Below are 18,686 nucleotides of genomic sequence, written 5' to 3'. Positions count from 1 at the left end.
CTATTCCACAGTATTACTTTTCTGAAGTTGGGGGCTTGAGTGGAGGAGGAACTTTTAATATGCATATGTTGAATCTCCTTAGCCTGTTTTCTTTATCCATCATTTTCACTTGAATCCTTTGGAAGACTCCATTTCCTGATTTTTTTTTCAACTTTCTACATTATTTTTCCGTCCTAGTTACTCTGCTGGGTTTTGTGAGGGGCTTTGAGGAAACTGGGAAACAATGCCATTGTTACCAAATTTCCCTGATTCTTATTGTTTTTTAAAGCTACTTTGTTAGTGTCATTGTATTCTGCTTACAAAACAACTTCATAAACAAAGGGGAAATGCCCTTAGAAATATACTAATTCTAAAAGATTCTCCCCCATCTTTTTATACCAAACAAGGTAACTTGAACTAGTCCAGTTAAATCATTGTCAGTTAGTGAGTCCATCTAGTTTCGGTGAGTGAACCTCCTATGGCAAACAGTTTACAAATTGAAGTGAGAAATTTCCCAAGAAAATGCTCTCACAAGTACTTTACTATAATAAACATTCATAGTTTTGAGGTAGAAAATCAGTAGTCCTTGAAACTGTTAAACTGAACATTTCAATAATATGGGAGAGCTCTTTGCACTTCTCAGTAATCGAATTCAACTTTGGAAACTGGTCCAGATGATACGGGTCTTTATACAGCAGCCTCATGGTTAAGATGCTAATTACCTGGGCCCGTGGACTTGAAGAGCCAAAAAGCCAAAAATCAAGAGAACTTGATTGGTTGCTCTGATCAAATGATGCCTCCCCTCAACACTAGCCTTATCAGACCACCAACCAAGGACACCTAGAAGCCACATCCACTTCACCACCTTTTTGATTGGACTGTATTTGTTTAAAGATCTGAGTGTCTCCTTAGGTATATCCTCTGACTCTTGAGGGTCATGGATAACCACAATAAATCTTCATCTTGGAAAGAACACACACAGATTTAGCATATGTTACAGAAGTGTGTGTTAGCTGCCCAGTTGTGTCTGACTCTTTGGGACCCATGGGTTACAGCACATCAAGCTCGTCTGTTTATGGGATTTCCCAGGCAAGAATACTGGAGTGAGTTGCCATTTCCTTCTCCAGGGGATCTTCCCAACCGAGGGATCCAACCCAGGTCTCCTACATTGCAGGCAGATTCTTTACTGTCTGAGCCAACAGGGAAGCCTGGAGAATCCCGTGGCCAGAGGAGCCTGGCGCGCTGCAGTCCATGGGGTTGCAAAGAGTCAGACAACTCAGCAAACACACACACACACACACACACACACACAGGAGTAATAGATTCCGGTCATGATTTGATGATCCCATCTGGCTCCTGGTGAAATCCCCTGTGTTTAATGTGATCTATTTATTGGCTAGGGCACTGCACCTTTAGAAAAGATTTAAGTTAGCTTGACTCCTCCCCTTCTTCCATATCACACTTCTCTGTCTCCCCAGGGATTTCCGGGGGTCTCACGCATCTGCCCGTTGCCGCTTACAAGATTGGATTATGGATTATCTCCCATCCATTCCTGTCCATGCACGTCGCTTCACCTCCCCTGGGCACCGTCATTCCTGACCACGTGGCTGCAGTTGACAGGATCTGGGGGTGCGTTTGGAGTTACGATTGAGGATTTGAGGAGGTCTTTGGGTCAACATTCAGACTATGCCTTGAAGTCAGTTATTGGACACTCTGGTTTTGAAAAGTCCCTTGGGCTTCCCTCGTGGCTTAAATGGTAAAAAAATCTGCCTGCAATGTGAGAGAGCTGGATTTGATCCCTGGAAGATCCCCTGGAGAAGGGAATGGCTACTCACTCCAGTATTCTTGCCCGGAGAATCCCATGACAGAGGAGCCTGGCAGGCTATAGTCCATGGGGTCAGAGAGGGACACGACTGAGCGACTAACCATTGTTAAGAGCAGCACCAGCCCCTCCCCACTAAGCCATCACCTCCTCCCTCCTTTCTTCATATAACTAATGTCTGAAATGCTAATATTCTTAGCTTATTATGCAGAACAACTTTGTTCTGGTTGACTTGGGGTAGCTCTTCTGGATTCAGTGCCCCGTCAATGTGTTTTTTGCTAAATAAAAGATGAACTGTTCCAAGGAGAATTTCTCCTAGGAGGCAGAACTGCTCTGGCTCATTGTAGGTTTTCTCTTTTCTTTCGCTTTCTGCTTCCTTTCTTCCTGTATACCTGCTCAGAATGTTTGAGGTGAGAAGGGAGGGAGGAGGGGAAGAGAGTTCAGAAGTACAGGACTCATCAAAGAACACTTTCTGGAAAGCGGGCGGAACTCAGCTGTACTGAGGGACATCCTGGGGTGTTCCAGGAGAGGACCGAGGCCAGGAGCGGGGAGGAAGTCTGGCCCAGGCCTGAGAGCAAGCCTGCAGTGCTGAGTAGGAGCCACTCCAAAAGCTACCCCTCAGGGAGGTATTATTATAATGATGCCTCTTTTACACACAAGAAAATGGGGACTTAGAGGGATTAACTAGGGAATCTTCGCTCTTAGTTAACACAGCAACCCGATCCAGTATTCTTGCTTGGAGAATCCCATGGACAGAGGAGCCTGTCGGGCTACAATCCATAGGGTCACACAAGAGTCGGACACAACTGAAACGACTTAGCACACACACAAGATGATTTTGCTTTATTTAAAAAAAAAAGAATTGAGGGACAAACCAAATGTCAGTGCCAGTTCTTTTATTTTTATTAATATAAATAGGAAGGAGGGAATGGTTGTTGGTCTGCAGCTAAAAAGATGAAGAATACTGCAGAACAATACGATTTGCTCTATTTAAAAAAAAATCAAACAATTGGTTTACTTGAGGGGTTTGCCTTAAAAAACATGACATATAATCACAAATAAGTAGGTTGATTTTTGCTCCAAGTTACAGCTGCCTTTTTTCAACATTTCTACTTTTCTTGGAGACTGTTTAGCAGGGTGACAGGCACCCCCATCCCTGTTTGCTTCAGGCAACCCAAGAATGTATTTATCCAGGTGTTAATACCACAGAATGAAAAGGTAAACTTGAACTCAAATTGTATTGTTAATTATATACCTACTTAAAACATCTTTGTATATATAAACAAAAGAATAAAACTTGTGTACTATGCACATTTTGCTCTCACATTTCTTGAAATCCTTTTAGGCAGAGATTTGTAAATATTGTATCCTGACTTTCATTAATCCCAGTTTTTAGTAGCATTTAAGTGTCCAAAATCACTGCAGATGGTGATTGCAGCCACGAAATTAAGACGCTCACTCCTTGGAAAGAAAGTTATGACCAACCTAGATAGCATATTAAAAAGCAGAGACATTACTTTGCTAACAAAGGTCCGTCTAGTCAAAGCTATGGTTTTTCCAGTGGTCATGTATGGATGTGAGAGTTGGATTGTGAAGAAAGCTGAGTGCCGAAGAATTGATGCTTTTGAACTGTGGTGTTGGAGAAGACTCTTGAGAGTCCCTTGAACTGCAAGGAGATCCAACCAGTCCATCCTAAAGGAAATGAACCTTGAATAGTCATTGGAAGGACTGATGCTGAAGCTGAAACTCCAGTACTTTGGCCAACTCATGCGAAGAGTTGACTCATTGGAAAAGACCCTGATGCTGGGAGGGATTGGGGACAGGAGGAGAAGGGGACGACAGAGGATGAGATGGCTGGATGGCATCACCGACTCGATGGACAGGAGTTTGAGTAAACTCCAGGAGTTGGTGATGGACAGGGAGGCCTGGCGTGCTGCAGTTCATGGAGTCGCAAAGAGTCAGACACGACTGAGCGACTGAACTGAAGTGTACAGAGCCATGAGAATCCCCCCTTATCTGTGGCTTTACTTTTCATGGTTTCAGTTACCCAAAGTCAACTGGGGTCTGAACATATTAAATGGAAAATGTGGGCTCTGAGTAGCCCACCAGGCTCCTCTGTCCATGGGCTTTTTCAGGCAAGAACACTGGAATAGGCTGCCACTTCTTCAGGGGATCTTCCTGACCCAGGGATCAAACCCACGTCTCCTGGCCTCTTGCATTGCAGGCAAATTCTTTACTTGCTGAACCATTGGGAAAGCATGCAGCCCAATGAATCATCTTTTTTTCCAGCATGTCCCCACCCTTAGTCACTAACTGGCCATCTTGGTATTGTAGTACTTGTGTTAAGTAACCCTTGTGTTATTAACAAGGGTCCCAGAGCATACGAGTGTTGCAAGGAGGAGCCAATTCTGACCCCACCTTGGATCTGTTACTTTAATCTTTGCTGCCCTTTGCTTTTGTTCACTAAAAGGATACTGTTTATACATAATAGCCTGCCTGGGGGAACCCTGCCCCTCTGCCTGAATATTAAACCAGAATGCCTTTCTTCTAGACTCAGTCTGCCTGCAGGTGGCTCCAGGAAAAAACAAATTAACACATCCCCTCCTCAGGGCTTGCCACTCTAGGAGATATTTGCAAGATTGTCTTTTTACTTTACTTCCTCACCTCCCCCATCTCTGTTCCATAAAAAGAACCTGGCATCCACACCCCAGTAAGATGGTTATTTTGGGACACTTGTCAGCTATCTTCTTGGTCAGCCAGCTTATTCCTTGCCTCAAAACACCCTGTCTCTTGGTTAATTGGCCTGGCATGTGGCCAGTAGAGAGAGCTTGGACTCCTTAACAAGAGTAGTGATGCTGGCCATTTGGATCTGCCCAAAAGAAGCCATAAAGTGCTTCATTTAAGTAAACAGGTAAAAGTTCTCAATAAGGAAAGATCTTAATACTGTTAAGATCTACAGTGAGAATGAATAGTCTATCCATGAAATTGTGAAGAAAAAAAATTCATACTAATTTTGCTGCTACACCTGGAAAAGGCCACAGTGTGTAATAAATGCTACGTTAAAATGGAAAGGGCATGAAATCTACAATATTTTGAGAGAGACCACATTCACATAACTTTTATTATACTATATTGTTGTTATAATTGTTAAGTGTTTATTATTAGTTATTGTTAATCTCTTACTGTGCCTAATTTATAAGTTAAACTTTATCATAGGCATGTATGTATAGGAAAAAATATGGTATATATAGGGTTAGATACTATCCGTGGTCTCAGGCCTCTACTGGGGACCTTGCAACATAATTCCCATGGATAATGGGGGACCTTGTCCTTCAGTTCCAAGAGGCTGGAAGTAATGAGCTCACCGGTTAGCAATGCAAGGCTGATGGTGCATGACGTGGTACAGACAGTCATGAGGCCGGGCTCTTAGCCCCAGCGTTCTAACTTGCCGCAGGAATGAGTCATGGCAGCCCCTTCCTGCGCCTTGGTCCCCTCCTCTGTCCAGAAGGGGAGTTGGGCTCAAAAGTGGTAACAATGGACTGATGAGCTACTTACCCCTTTCCACCCCACAAGGGAGTAAGTTAGTCTTCTTTTCTTCAATTTCCTCAAAGGTGTGGTTATTTGCCCCAAATTATAAGTGGTGTGGCCCACGTGCGGCCAGAATCTGTCCCCCTTCCAGCCCCCACTACTGTGTATTCAGCTCGGTCCTCGGCCCTGAGCTAGACTCAGCAGGTGCACGCCCCAGGACAAGAGGAAGCCCTGTGATGGTGATAAGTGGTGGGCAGTGAGCAGGGATGCAGGAAGGGCTGACCCTAGTGGGTTAGTCAAGCAAGCCCCCCACGAGGAGGCAACACTTGGGGCTGGTACCCGAGGCGAGGAGGCCCCAGCTGTCCTGAGAGCTGAGGTGTGGACTTCTCAGCTGGGAGGACAGCAAGCGAGCAGACAAGACCCTGTGGCCCTCCATATGAATCAAGAATGGAGAGAAAGGGGCCCCGCCCCCGCCCGCTGTGCGCGTGCTGGCCGGGCAGCATGGCGGCGGCGGCGGGCGCCCCCCCCCAAAAAAAAAAAAAGAATGGAGAGAAAGACCCTGCTGGCCAGGAAGATTATTTTGTCCTAAGGGCCTGGGGGAAGCCAGAAGTGACACGTCTGATTCACCTCCTGTGTGCAGGGACAGGCCTGGAGGCAGAGAAACCAGCAAAGTTTTCTAAATCGGAGGCCAGCAGACTTTTTCTGTACAGGGTCAGATGGTATTAAGAAATGTTTTCGGCTTTATGGGCCATAAAGTTCTCTGTTGTAGCCATACAACTGTTATTGTTGGTGAAAAGCAATCAACAGCAATATATAAAGATGAGGATGGCTGCGTGCGAATAAAACTTTATAAAAACAGGGGCCTGGCCATATTTGGTCCACAGGCTACATTTTGTCACCTTCTGGTCCAGCTGGGAAATACAAAGATGCAAAGGTACTTGGCAGTGAAGATAAGTAGGTAGGGAACCATCTGTAATTATTTTTTGGTGTGGGGCTGTTTTCGGTTCTTGAATATGAACTTCGATTGCACAAGTGAGATATAAGCACATTTTCCTTATAAGAAAATTAAACATTAAAAACTTGACCACACTCCAGACTCAGATGTACTAGCCACTATTTTCATTTTTGGATGTATCATCATAGTGCTTCTTCTCTGTATTTATACTTATATATGGACTTCCTTGGTGGCTCAATGGTAAAGAATCCTCCTGCAATGCAGGAGATGCAGGTTCGATCCCTGGGTTGGGAAGATACCCTGGAGAAGGAAATGGCAATCCACTCCAGTATTCTTGCCTGGGAAATCCCATAGACGGAGGAGCCTGGCAGGCTATGTCCATGGGATCACAAAAGAGTTGGAAACGACTTAATGACTTAACAACAACAACATACTTGTATCTGATGATCTATGTGGTATCATTTTATGAGGTTTCTGGGCGGGGGGCGGGCAGGGACTATATGAATGTTATCCTGCTAAAGGAGTTGTCACACTTCTCCCTTCACCTCTCATCTCCCACCATTAAAGAGACGTGGCACTGGCTGGGCTTTCTCAGCTTTTGAGGGCAGCATGTATTGCCCACGGGAATGCCACTCTGACCCACGTACCCAGGAACTGGAAAGCTGCCTTGCCATCTGCTGGGTCTCTTGGCCCTGACGAAAGAGCAGATCTGTGGCAGAGCCCTCTCTTGCTCTGGGCCCCACTGCCACAGGCCATGTTCTAGCTTGGAGGGGATGGCCCGTCCTGCCACAAACCGCAGGGCGCCAAAAACTTCACTAAAGGTGCAGCGTTGAACCTTCACAGGGGTTAACTCCTATTTCTGGGCACACGTGTATCTTATGAGGGCATCTGGGGTGCCAGCCACTTCCTGTCCATCAGGTCAAGTAGCACAAAGACTTTACCAGAGTGATTAGCATGATACCCTGTAAAATGCCAAAGGTCAAGTTGTGTTCGGACTTAACATCAGTGGTTATGTTTTCCGGTGTTGGGTTATCTTTCATGTGTTAAGTTCTGGGTGGTTCTAAATCATCTGAAGGGAGGAAGACCACCATGATACACAGCGCTGGGGGACCAGTCCATCCCAGTATGAGTGGGTGGTACCTCTGGAGTTGTGTGCCTGGGAGTACAAAGGTGGTGCCTTGTTTTCTCAGCCATTTTTAAGAAGAAATTTATATGTCCTTTTTAAACTCCTTTTCTCATTCTCCACATCAGACTTTTCTCTCTTCCAACTAGCTGCCATCCATCTGGACTGCTTCTATTTAGTTTTCTTTGCTAATTCTTTCTCTGCCCTGCTAAGAATCTGGCATTCTTCTTTCTGCTTGGCATACCTGTTCTCTAGATCAGGGGTTAGTAAACTATGGCTGATGAGCCAAAATCTGGCCTGCTGACCATTTGGTTAAGGGACATTGTATTCGGATTCACCCACGCCCACTTTTCATGTGTCACGCATGGCTAGTTTCATGCTTTAACAGCAGAGTTGAGGAGCTGACCACATGGCCTGCAGAGTCAAAACAATTTACTATATGTCCCTGTGCAGGGAGTTTGCTGACCTCTGCCCCAGATAGTTCTCTCTTCTCCTCTGGCCGGCAATGACCTCTGATGATGACTTTTCAACCTATGAATTCAGCCCCAACCTTCCTCTAGACCCACACCTGTTTCCGGGGCATTTCAACCTGGATACCCCACTCAGCATCCCAAACCCGACTCGCGGCTTTATTTACCCTGGATCTCCACCTCCTTGCATGTTCCCAACTCAGGACCCCGTTGGCCAAACCAGGACTCTTGAGAAGCATCCTTGTCCCCAGCTCTCCCATCCTCCCACATCTGCTCACTACCAAGTTCCGTCCATTCTCTTTCCTCAACTACTCTTGCATCTTCATTTGTGTCCCGTCCCACAGCTTCTGCCTGGTGGGGCAAAGAAGAGCCGGGATGGGGGAGCTGGGATGCCTGAGCATCAGCCCTGACTCTGCCACCACTGACTGTGGACCAGGGCGCGTTTCGGAGGCCTGGGTTCCTCATCTGGAGCAGTCGAGACCTGCCTCCTGGGCTTGCTGTAAGGATCAGGCTTTCATGTTGCATTGCATATTTCACCTTGAATCTGTAACATAAAGTGCTGTGGGGGTGGCAATGTATGTGTGTGCTCAGTTGCTCAGTCCTGTCCAGCTCTTTACATCCCCAGGGACAGTAGCCGGCAAGGCTCCTCTGTCCATGGAACTTTCCAGGCAAGAATACTGGAATGAGTTGCCATTTCCTACTCCAGGGGATCTTCCTGACCCAGGCATCGCACCTGCATGTCCTGCCTCTCCTGCGCTGGTAGGTGGATTCTTCACCACTGAGGCTGGCAGGGCATGGTATAAAAGTGAGGGCTTTTCTAGCCTGCTCCTTCCTCCAGGCAGCCTCCCTAGATGCCCCAGATACATGACACCGGCCCCCTCCTTTTTTCCCTCAATTTTTATTTGGCTGCATTTGAGTCTTCGTTGAAGCATGTGGGATCTAGTTCTCTGACCAGGGATGAACCCGGGCCCCCTGCATTGGGAGCACGAAGTTTCAGCCACTGGACCACCAGGGAAGTACCTCCCCTCCATCTCTTGCTACCCTCTGATTGGCCTCATTTACACTCAGCCCCGCTGCACAATCCACGGGGTGTGTGCTCAGTCCCTGGTCAGACTGAGCCCTGGGAGGGCAGGGCTGGACTCTGGCCCATTTCTCTTTCCTTCCACTCAGCACAGGGCCTGGCCCGGAGTTGAGTCCGTAAATGTTTGTGGAATTTGGCCAACTGCCCTCAAGGAACTCATAGAACTTGAGGAGAAACAGAGACCCGGATGAGGAATATGGGCCAGGCAGAGAGATCTGGACGTAAAGTCTAAATGTCCCCACGGAGGAAGATGTCCAGTGGGTGACACAGTCTGGGAAGGCTCAGTCCTGGGTTTGCCAGGATGCAGGCATCCCAGGACCTGTGCCAAGCATCAGGGTCCCATTGGTCAGTGGCTGGGCCACAGGGGTACTGCAGGGTTTTGAGCATTGCCCCTGGCTTGGGCCGAGCGGAGGGAACCCTCCTACGGAGAGCACCCTTCACGGTCAGTGATTCTGACATCCAGGGTGGCCCCAAGGCTCCTCGACACCTGTCACTGTCCTTCACCCTTTTCAAAAGTTTGATGTCCCCCAATTTCTTCAGGACAACCTCTCCTTTGTTCATCTCTCAGTCCTTAACACAATCCCCTGTAGCTGGTTTCAGTCTTCAGCTCTGGTCAGGTGGAGCTGAGAACTGTCTTCTCAGCATGCCCCAAAGTAAACAGTCAGAGCTGACAGGTCCAGACTTCAAGGAGGCCACACCCCAGACCCACACACCATCTGTGGTCACAGGGAAACACACATTCAGGAACCACGGAGAGGATGGAGGAGCCACACTGAGGATCTGAAGCTCTCGGGCAAACTGGAAGTCCCCTGGGAATGACTGCAAACATCTTGATGTGCTTTTTCTCTCTTTGTTCTCCCACGGGTCCAGCCTCTGTCTGGGATGGCCTGGAGCGGAGGGCAGACTTAGACTTTGAACCAAGGAAATGGAGTGGAATCAGAGGCTTTTGACAGTTGCAGTTGGACTCTGCAGCAGGACAGCACCCTCACCAGGCAGGCTGCCATCCTGTAAGAGGACTTCCAGGCATTTCCTGTCCCCGGGCATACATATCATATCAGCAACTGAGCTCCAAGACCTCGGGGAGGCGGAGGGGAGCCGGAGGGGAGCCCCTGCCTTTCCTGCCTGAGTTGGGGCGGGGGGGGGGGGGGGGGGGGCGGGGCGGGAGGGAGGGAGGGAGGTGGAAAATCTTGCCCAGTAGGTCCTCCGAAAATCTTTTCCTGAGTGTGGTGGGAGGCAGGCTGCGTCCCAAGGCCCCCACCCATCTCAGGCCAAGGGGAGGAAAAGGAGGATAGGAAAATGAGCTGAGAGGAGGATGGCTTTCTTTTTGATACATTTTCTTTTTCTTATAATTTTCTAAACTTACTTTTTAATTGGAGGAAAAACACTTTACAATGTTGTAATGGTTTCTGCCATGCATGCGTATGTGCTACAAGTCACTTCAGTCATGCTTAACTCTTTTTGACCCTATGGACTATAGCCCACCAGGCTCCTCTGTCCATGCGGATTCTCCAGGCAAGAATACTGGAGTGGGTTGCCATTCCCTACTCCAGGGGATCTTCCCAACCCAGGGATCGAACCCGCATCTCTCCCGTGTCTCCTGCGTTGGCAGGTGGATTCTTTACCACTCACACCACCTGGGAAGTCTAGTTTCTGCCACACAACAATGCAAACCAGCCTGATTATACATAGATCCCCTCCCTCTTGAGCCTCCCTCCCCTCCCCCACCCCACCCTTCCCTCTAGATCATCAGAGTGCCTGGCAGGGCCCTGTTACACGGCAGTTTCTCACCAGCTATCTGTCTTACACATGGAAGTGTATGTATGTCTAGGCTACTTTCTCCACTCATCCCACTCTCTCCTTCCCCAACTGTGTTCATAAGTCCGTTCTCTATATCTGCATCTCCATTCCTTCCCTCCAAGTAGGTTCATCAGTACCATTTTTCTAGATTTCATATATATGTATTAATATACAGTGTTTTTCTCCTTCTGACTTACTTCACTCTGTATAACAGGCTCTAAGTTCATCCATGTCACTAGAACTCAAATTCCATTTTTATGGCTGAGCGATACTCCATTGTATGTATGTACTACAGGTTCTTTATCCGTTCATCTCTCATTGGACATCCAGGTCTTTGCTTCCACATCCTGGCTATTGTAAATAGTGCTGCTATGAACACAGGGGTGCATGTGTCTTTTTCAATTATGGTCTTCTCAGGGTATATGCCCAGTAGTGGGATTGCTATTGGTAGGAATGTAAACTGATACAGCCACTGTGGAGAACAGGAAGGAGATTCCTTTAAAAACTGGAACTAAAGCTACCATCTGAGCCAAGAGGGTTTTCTAAAGAGCCAGGCTGCCAGATCACACAAGCTCCTAAGCAGAAGGGGCCAGGCCCAGCCGCTGCTCTCCGGGTCTCCCTTTCCTTAACCACTCTTCCGTGGTGGACCTGAGCCTTGACCGCGGCGCTCCCTCCCCTTCCCTCTTGTGCAAATGTTGTTCCAGGGCAGCAACTCTCAACCGGGGGAAACTGTGCCCCCCAACAAGGGACATTTGGTAATCACAACTTGGGGAGTGGGGTGGGCAAAGGGATGTCACTGGCACTACACGGACAGAGACCAGGGATGCTGCCAAACAGCACAGGGCAGCCTTTCATGACGGAGATGTATCTGGCCCAAAGGTTCACAGCGCTGAGCTTGGAATCCCTGCTCTTGGTATTAATACTCTAGGTATGGCTCTTTGTGTCACTTTAAAGTGTGATAAATGCTTCTGAATTGCCCACCAAACCTCCAGGGTTGTCTGTAACAATCTACTCCCACAATACCTAAGTTTGAACTTCAGCCAAAATCCAGGATACACATGTCTGAATTCTGAAACCTGCACTTCCCAGCATTGTCTCCTTTTCTGTAAATAGCCTCCTTCCTGGCATTCGCCCATTCTTCTTTCCTTGGGGATTTCTTCTACGAGTTCCCTGTGTATCCTGCACTCAAATGCTTTGTATCTAGTCCTCATACCCTTGTTTTATAGCATCTTCTCACAGAAAATGCTGCATCTGAGAAAGTTAACTGTCTTAACTGTCTTTTGCTTTCTCTTTTTAAAGTGTTTCCTATCCTAAAATCGTGATCATCATCCCCTGGGCTTTCTTCAGTGACATCATGGATTCATTTTTAAGGTTAGGACTTTCATGTTGGTGATCTCTTCTCATGACTAATATGACACAATGAATTCCCTCTTTTTTAAACATATATTTTGGCTGCACTGGGTCTTACCTGCAGCTCACAGGAGCTTTGTTGCCACAGGTGGGATCTAGTTCCCTGACCAGGGATCGAACCCGAGCCCCTACTTTGGGCAGGCCGAGTCTTACCGGCTGGACCACCAGGAAAGTCCCAAGGAGCGAATTCCCTCTTCTTGCTGCCACCGTGAAATTGTCGGCCTGCCCTCCATCCACACTGTCCTCATCTTCTCTCTGGTTTCAAGGGCAAGACCCAGTCTGCACCCCAGGCTCTGCCTCACCCGTCCCTGCTCATGGACTGTTCCCACTGTCATCCAAGGCACACGGGAGCCTCACTACCTGTGCAAGTGCCCACCTGCCGCTGGTTCTCCGGCAGTGACTGCCACAGTCTGCCTGCCTTTTCGGAGCCCAGCCTGGCAAAGAACCCACCCTCCATCCCCTTACCCTTCACCGTGGACCTGCTGCTGAAACGAGCCGATCCCAGCTTCTTTCCAGGTGTGCAAAAACACTCAAGAAATAATTGCAGTTCTACCTTCAGCTGCTGCGTTCCTACACTAGTTATCAATTTAAGGTAAGCTCCGATTCCGCACAAAAGTTAACAACAAGCAATGAAGTTTAATTAACCGGCACTGGAGGGGACCCTCAGGGGCCAGCACTCACTTTCCAGGGTTGATCGAGGCTCCGGAGTGGATAGCCTGCCCAGTCCCTGATCTACTCCAGCCAAAGCGGCAGCAGAAATGGCAGCCATGGGGCATGTGAGTCCCAGGTTCAGACTTGGCACTCACGCCCCCGCAGAGCCGCCCCCGCCAGAGGCGGAGTGGACGGAAGTCAAGTTTCCAATCAAGGTTGCGCAGGAGGCCGCGGGGCGGGGCCTGGTGTGGAGGGGAGGGGCTTGGGCGTGGAGGGGAGGGGCTTGGGAGTGGAGGGGCGGGGCACCTGGAGGACGGCACAAAGAAGGCAAAGTGTGCAGAGAAGCCGAAGCAGGAGGAGGGGATGGGAAATGCAGAGAGGACGGGGCCCGGCCCCTAGGTGTGCAAACCAATGAGCAGGTGCATAGGGATTCTCGCTGAAGACACAGGGCCAGCCGGGTCTGGGGGAAGACAAAAGGGGAAGACAGTCAGGGATGCTTGGAGGAACTGGGCGGGCGCCCGGTCGGGGCAGGACCAGGGGTAGGACAGCAGGCCTTACTCGAGGCCCTCAGCAGCAATTCAGGCTGCTGCCCATCTCAGGGAGAAGCCTCTGTGGGTCACCGCAGGGTCCCCAAAGGCCACTGCCATCGACCAGACTTGTGGCGTCCCAGTGTCAAGGTCAGCCTTAAAGAGTTCTGAGGTCAGTGGATCCAAGCTTGATCGCGGCTCTTTCCAGGCTCTGTGGTCTCAGGGAAAGCCTTCCAGCTCTCAGAGCCTGTTTCCTTGTCTGTAACACGAGATGTTCATAGGTACACCTCATTCTTCAGAGAACTGAGTGAGAACCATTATTCAGTGCTTTGTGAATGAACTGGGGGGTCTGTCCCTGGTGGAAATCACTGTCCAATGGGGTTGGGACGGGGAGGAAAGGGGTGGTTATGTAAGAAAAACTCAAGAAACAGCCTGAGGGCAAGGTGACTGGTGGGGTCTTCCTGAAAAGAGGGGCGGCCCTCCGCGTTGAGAGTCTCCAGGCCTGACCTACCAGCCTCATCAGTGGCTCCCACTTGGCAGACGTCTGAGGACCAGATTTTCCGTGGAGATGACCTGTAGAAGGGGAAGCAGTGATCAGAGCTCCAGAGATCATGCCCTTCCATCCCAGTGAAGCCAACGGGAACCTGGGTTTGTAGATTTCAAGGGACTGGGGCAGGGATTCCCCCTTTCCTTTGTCCCACCTCACAACCCTGCGGCCACTACTTAACGGCCACCCCCCTCACATGGGCCACCACACACTTGCCTGGCCATGGTCCACTATCTCCCAGAGTCTGGAATCCGTTCCTTGGTACCTTCGCCCGGGATAGAGCTCCCACTTCATGGGCAGCCCAGACACAAACAGACAGCTGGGGGGCCTGGGCATCTGGCTGGGTAACTGCCACAGATGGACCGTGATGCTGACTTCATGCTGGAGGGAAAGACAGGCCCCATTAGGGATGCTGAGCTGCACACACAACCAGGGTCCTGGATCCTCTGGCTCAGCTGGGGCGGGGGCACTGCCCGGAGCAGAGGTGGGATGGTCATGCTTTTAGAGTCCCACACCCAGACTCTCGGCAACATCAGTTGGGGGTTTGCCTGGACCTGAGAGGACTAGTTCTTTCCAGGCCTCCTCTCTGGTACCACCCTCCCACAGGCCTGCACCCCACCTTACCCCCTGCACCCTGAAAACGTAGCTTCTGTTTCCAGCCCATCAGAAACGTTTAGGCCTACACAGTACACTCTTGGCTGTCTGTCTTGGCCACTTCCATAGTTTTAAAAATTCTCTTTTTAAAAACAAGATATCCACAGAGCTCAGAACCTGGGAATGAAGGATTTTCCCAAAAAAATATTTTGTAGTTTTGATCATGGCCATTATTACTTCTTGTGAACATCACACACACAAAGAAAATTAGGTCAATGCAGAAAAGTATAGAAATGCGGGAAAGTCATCAGTCAAATGTAACCAAAGCTCCATGTATGATGCAACTATTAATAAATGTAAAGGTTATTTTACGGTTTTCTATTCTATAGTTGTCTTTTCTTTGTGATGAACACTTTTCCGAGTTAATAATCTAGCCCTTTATCAGTCATACAACCAAAGCTCCATGTATGATGCAACTATTAATAAATGTAAAGGTTATTTTACAGTTTTCTATTCTACAATTGTCTTTTCTTTGTGATGAACACTTTTCCGAGTTAAGAATCTAGCCCTTTATCAGTCATATGATTTGCAAGTGATTTTCCTTAGTCTGTTGTCCTACGACTTTTATGGGATGGGTTTTACAAGAGGGATATTTTGAACTATGCAGCAAAATCTCTTTCCCTTTGGATTCTGGCTCAGATCAGGTACAAACAAAGTATGGACCCAATCTGGCCCACCATCTGCTTTTGTAAATAAAGCTTTATTGCAAATAAACAAAAATGGCTTCCTTTGTGTGTTGTCTTTGGCTGTGTTTGTACTATGAAGGCAGAGTTGAGTAGTTGCTCTGAAGTCTTTACTGTATGAAAGCTGAAAATTTTTACTATCAAGACCCTTCACAAAAAGTTTGCTGATCCTTGCATTAGATCACGCTTAGATAGCCATTTCCCATCCTAAGACTGCATGTGAAAACCCAGGTCAACTATTAAGAAACAATCATTTTAAAGACTGAAAACAATGCTCATGCTCTAGTTCCCTTCCACCGCTCAAGGCTAAATTATTTGAAGAACCCATTGTTTTCCCACTGAACACTTTTGTATGCTTTTTAAAAACGTACTAAGCTATTTTGTCCAAATTTTTCTGCATGCTTTACTGGGTGGAGGTATGGGACAGACTTGCAGTGTTCTTTACCAAAAATTTTCTGGATAACCTATTTGAAGATTGTTAGGAAATGTGTTGTGGTTAGGACTTCCCTGATAGCTCAGTCAGTAAAGAATCTGCCTGCAATGCAGGAGACCCGGATTCGAACCCTGGGTTGGGAAGATCCCCTGGAGAAGGAAGTGGCAAACAATACTCCAGTATTGTTGCCTGGAAAATCCCAGGGACAGAGGAGCCTAGCAGGCTACAGTCCAGGGATCACAAGAGTCGGAGGCGACTTAGCGACTAAAATAACAGCGAATTGCTTGTTTAACACCTGAATAAGTATTTACCATATTTGCTGTTGTTCAGTCACTAAGTCGTGTCCAACTCTTTGTGACCCCATGGACTGTAGCAAGCCAGGCTCCTCTGACCTCCACTATCTCCCAGAGTTTGCACAAATTCATGTCCAGAGTCGGTGATGCTATCTAACCATCTCATCCTTTGCCTCCCCCTTCTCCTTTTGCCTTCAATCTTCCCCAGTATCAGGGTATTACCCTGAAGAATTTATATTTCATCTCTCAAAGGTGGACTGTGATCCCAGCCCCTAGTTTAGGGCAGCAGTTTCCAATTTGATTATCCTTATCACCTGAGGAGCTTTTCAAACATCTTCGACTCCACCCAGTGCTCCTGAATCCATTTCCAAGGTGGGGTTCTAGGACACATTGTCTCTCAGATGCTCTGCAGGCCATTCAGCTGGTGACCTGTCCTAGTGATTCACTTGTCTCGTGGTAGATTATTCCCATTTTGCAGTTTAGGAGTCTGAAGCCAAGGTAAATTTTACACTGTTGGCCCACCCACTGCCTCCAGGTTGCAATGCTTTTGCTTGTGCTAGTCCTGTTTTCTTTCTGATCCTGGAAACCTCCTATGCATCCTGCAGGGCCCAACTGAATAGCCACCTTATCAATGAAGCCTTTTCAACACGCACTGGGGGCAAGACTAGGCCCTGAGCTCGCTGGCGCTCTCCTTCTCTCTCAGCTACCCCACGGAGGATCACATCACCTCTGTCGATAAGCTCTGTCTGTGCCACTCGGGGCAGGGGCTTCTGGGGCCAGGATCAGCACGCTCAAACCCACGCAGGCCGTCTTCCGGTGCCGGTGAGAACTCCAGCCTCTCACCTCTATTCTGGGCCCTACTGCAGAATGTGCAGGCCCCCATGAGCTGGAGTCGCGCGACACCACCGCCCCTCCACTGGCTCCCCGACGGCCCCAGGACTCACTGTGCTCTCAGGGGCCCCGCTGCCCCGAGCTTGGAGGGAGGGATTGATCTGCAGAGCCACAGCCACCCAGATCCTCCCCTTCTCATCCTTGTAGACGCCAGGCCTCTGGAACCACAGGAAGCAAGGGGGAGATCCCACCGGCGGAGAAGCTTCGGCTTCCATCGCAAGGTTGAGCCTGGTGCGCACCTCGAGGCAAACGTGGAGGCTCGCGGGAGCTCAGCCTCCTTAAGTAGATGGGCATCCACGTGGGGCGGGGCCAGCTATCCCGGGGGCGGGGCCGGTGACCCTCCACGGGACCGCAGGGCCCAGTGAGCCCAGGGTTTGAGGATGGGAGGGGAAGATAAGGGGCGGAGCCAGAAGGAGAGGAGGTGCCTGCCTCCGGGGTCCACCACCCAGAGGGCTAAAGAGTGTGAGTCTCCGGAACTAGGCCCACTCGCCTGAAGGGGCAAGGACTGGAGTCAGGAGCCGCAAGGGCCTGGACAGGTAAGAGACTCCCCAGGTACGGGGCCGGGCTTCCCAGGTGGCTCAGTGGTCAAGAATCTGCCTGCCAATGCAGGAGACACGAGAGACAAGGGTTTGATCCCTGGGTTGGGAAGATCCCTTGGAGAAGGAAGTGGCAACCCCACCCCATGGACAGAGGAGCCTGGCGGGCTACAGTCCATGGGGTGGCGAAGAGGCAGACACAACTGAGCCCGCCCGCATTCCATTTCTCAACTAGAGACCGCCATCCCTACCTGACAGGTGCAGAAACAGGCTTTCGAGGTTTAGTGGCAGGCAGAGGAGGAATGTGAACCCAGCTGTTCCTGGCTTTGACGTCCATGCTGTTTGTCCCCTGCCTCGGCCAAGTCTTGCAGCTACGTGGAAAAGGCAGAATGAGGACTAGGGAGATTCAGAGTGGCTGCTGATGAAATGGTGGGGGGCTCCAGGTGGAGGCTCGGAACACCTCCCCATGGTGGTCCAGAGGTAAGGAGAGCAGGCTCCCATGAGCAAAAAGAAAGAAAAATGTTCTGATAGTGTAGCCGCTGAAAATGAACAGAGCTCTTCGCTGATCACCCCTCTCCTGTCATGTGCTCCATCCCAGGTCCCTTGGACCTGCACGGAAGGAAGACCACTAGCAGGTGATGAGAACGGAAATTTGGATCCTTGTCCTTCAGCTGACTTTTGTCGGTATCATGTCTGAGATACGGCAGTGTTTCCTGGCCAGGTGTCCATCCGTGGTGCCTGCAATTGGAAGGATTCACTCTCTGGGGTGGGTGTCACCAAAGTCTTTGCAAGCACTTGGAACTCTCCACAATGGCTCCCGGCAGAGACTGGTGATGAGTGTAGTCCAGCAGAGGGCGCCCTTCACAAGCCTTAAGTCGGGGTGTCCTGGTGTTGGGGCACTCAGCCTAGGGGGATGATTCTAGACCACAAGAGGGCACTGAGCGGGACTTGGAAGGCTGGGTCTTGGTCACCAAGATCTCTGCATGTTTTGCTTGCCTCCTCCCACATACTGAGCCCAAACTGGCCAAGGAAGGTCGGACACTGGGAGCCTGGAAATAGGATAACATAGATGGGGCTGTTCAGCGGCATGAATTAAGTCTTGGAGAGGGGACATTCAGCGTGTATTTGGAGATCAGAGAATAATGAGGATTAGTCAGTGCTGAGGCTGCAGGCTTATAAGATGAGGATAAGAATACAGTAGTGGTATGTGTGGGTAGGTGGATGCTGAGGCTGCCTTGTAAGACTCTAAAATGCCAGTCCAACCGGATGATTTTTATCAAGTTGATCAGGAGCAAGGACAGTGTTT

The 18,686-nt window shown here is 49.2% G+C and overlaps 1 protein-coding gene across 1 annotated transcript; it reads right to left on the bottom strand.

Moving 5' to 3' along the window:
- Positions 1-12,787: 12,787 nt before the first annotated feature.
- TCL1B (TCL1 family AKT coactivator B) lies at positions 12,788-17,125 on the bottom strand. Its single transcript, XM_043922111.1, has 3 exons — positions 16,898-17,125; positions 14,107-14,271; positions 12,788-13,916 (listed from the first exon to the last, which is right to left on the bottom strand). Exons 1-3 carry the CDS (start codon positions 17,057-17,059, stop codon positions 13,863-13,865), a joined length of 381 nt encoding a protein of 126 aa, XP_043778046.1. The 5' UTR covers positions 17,060-17,125; the 3' UTR covers positions 12,788-13,862.
- Between the last annotated feature and the right edge of the window lie 1,561 nt (positions 17,126-18,686).

The sequence above is a fragment of the Cervus elaphus genome, chromosome 13 (assembly GCF_910594005.1).
Source record: "Cervus elaphus chromosome 13, mCerEla1.1, whole genome shotgun sequence".
NCBI classification, from domain to species: domain Eukaryota; kingdom Metazoa; phylum Chordata; class Mammalia; order Artiodactyla; family Cervidae; genus Cervus; species Cervus elaphus.
This window is presented reverse-complemented; position numbering and strand designations above follow the sequence as displayed.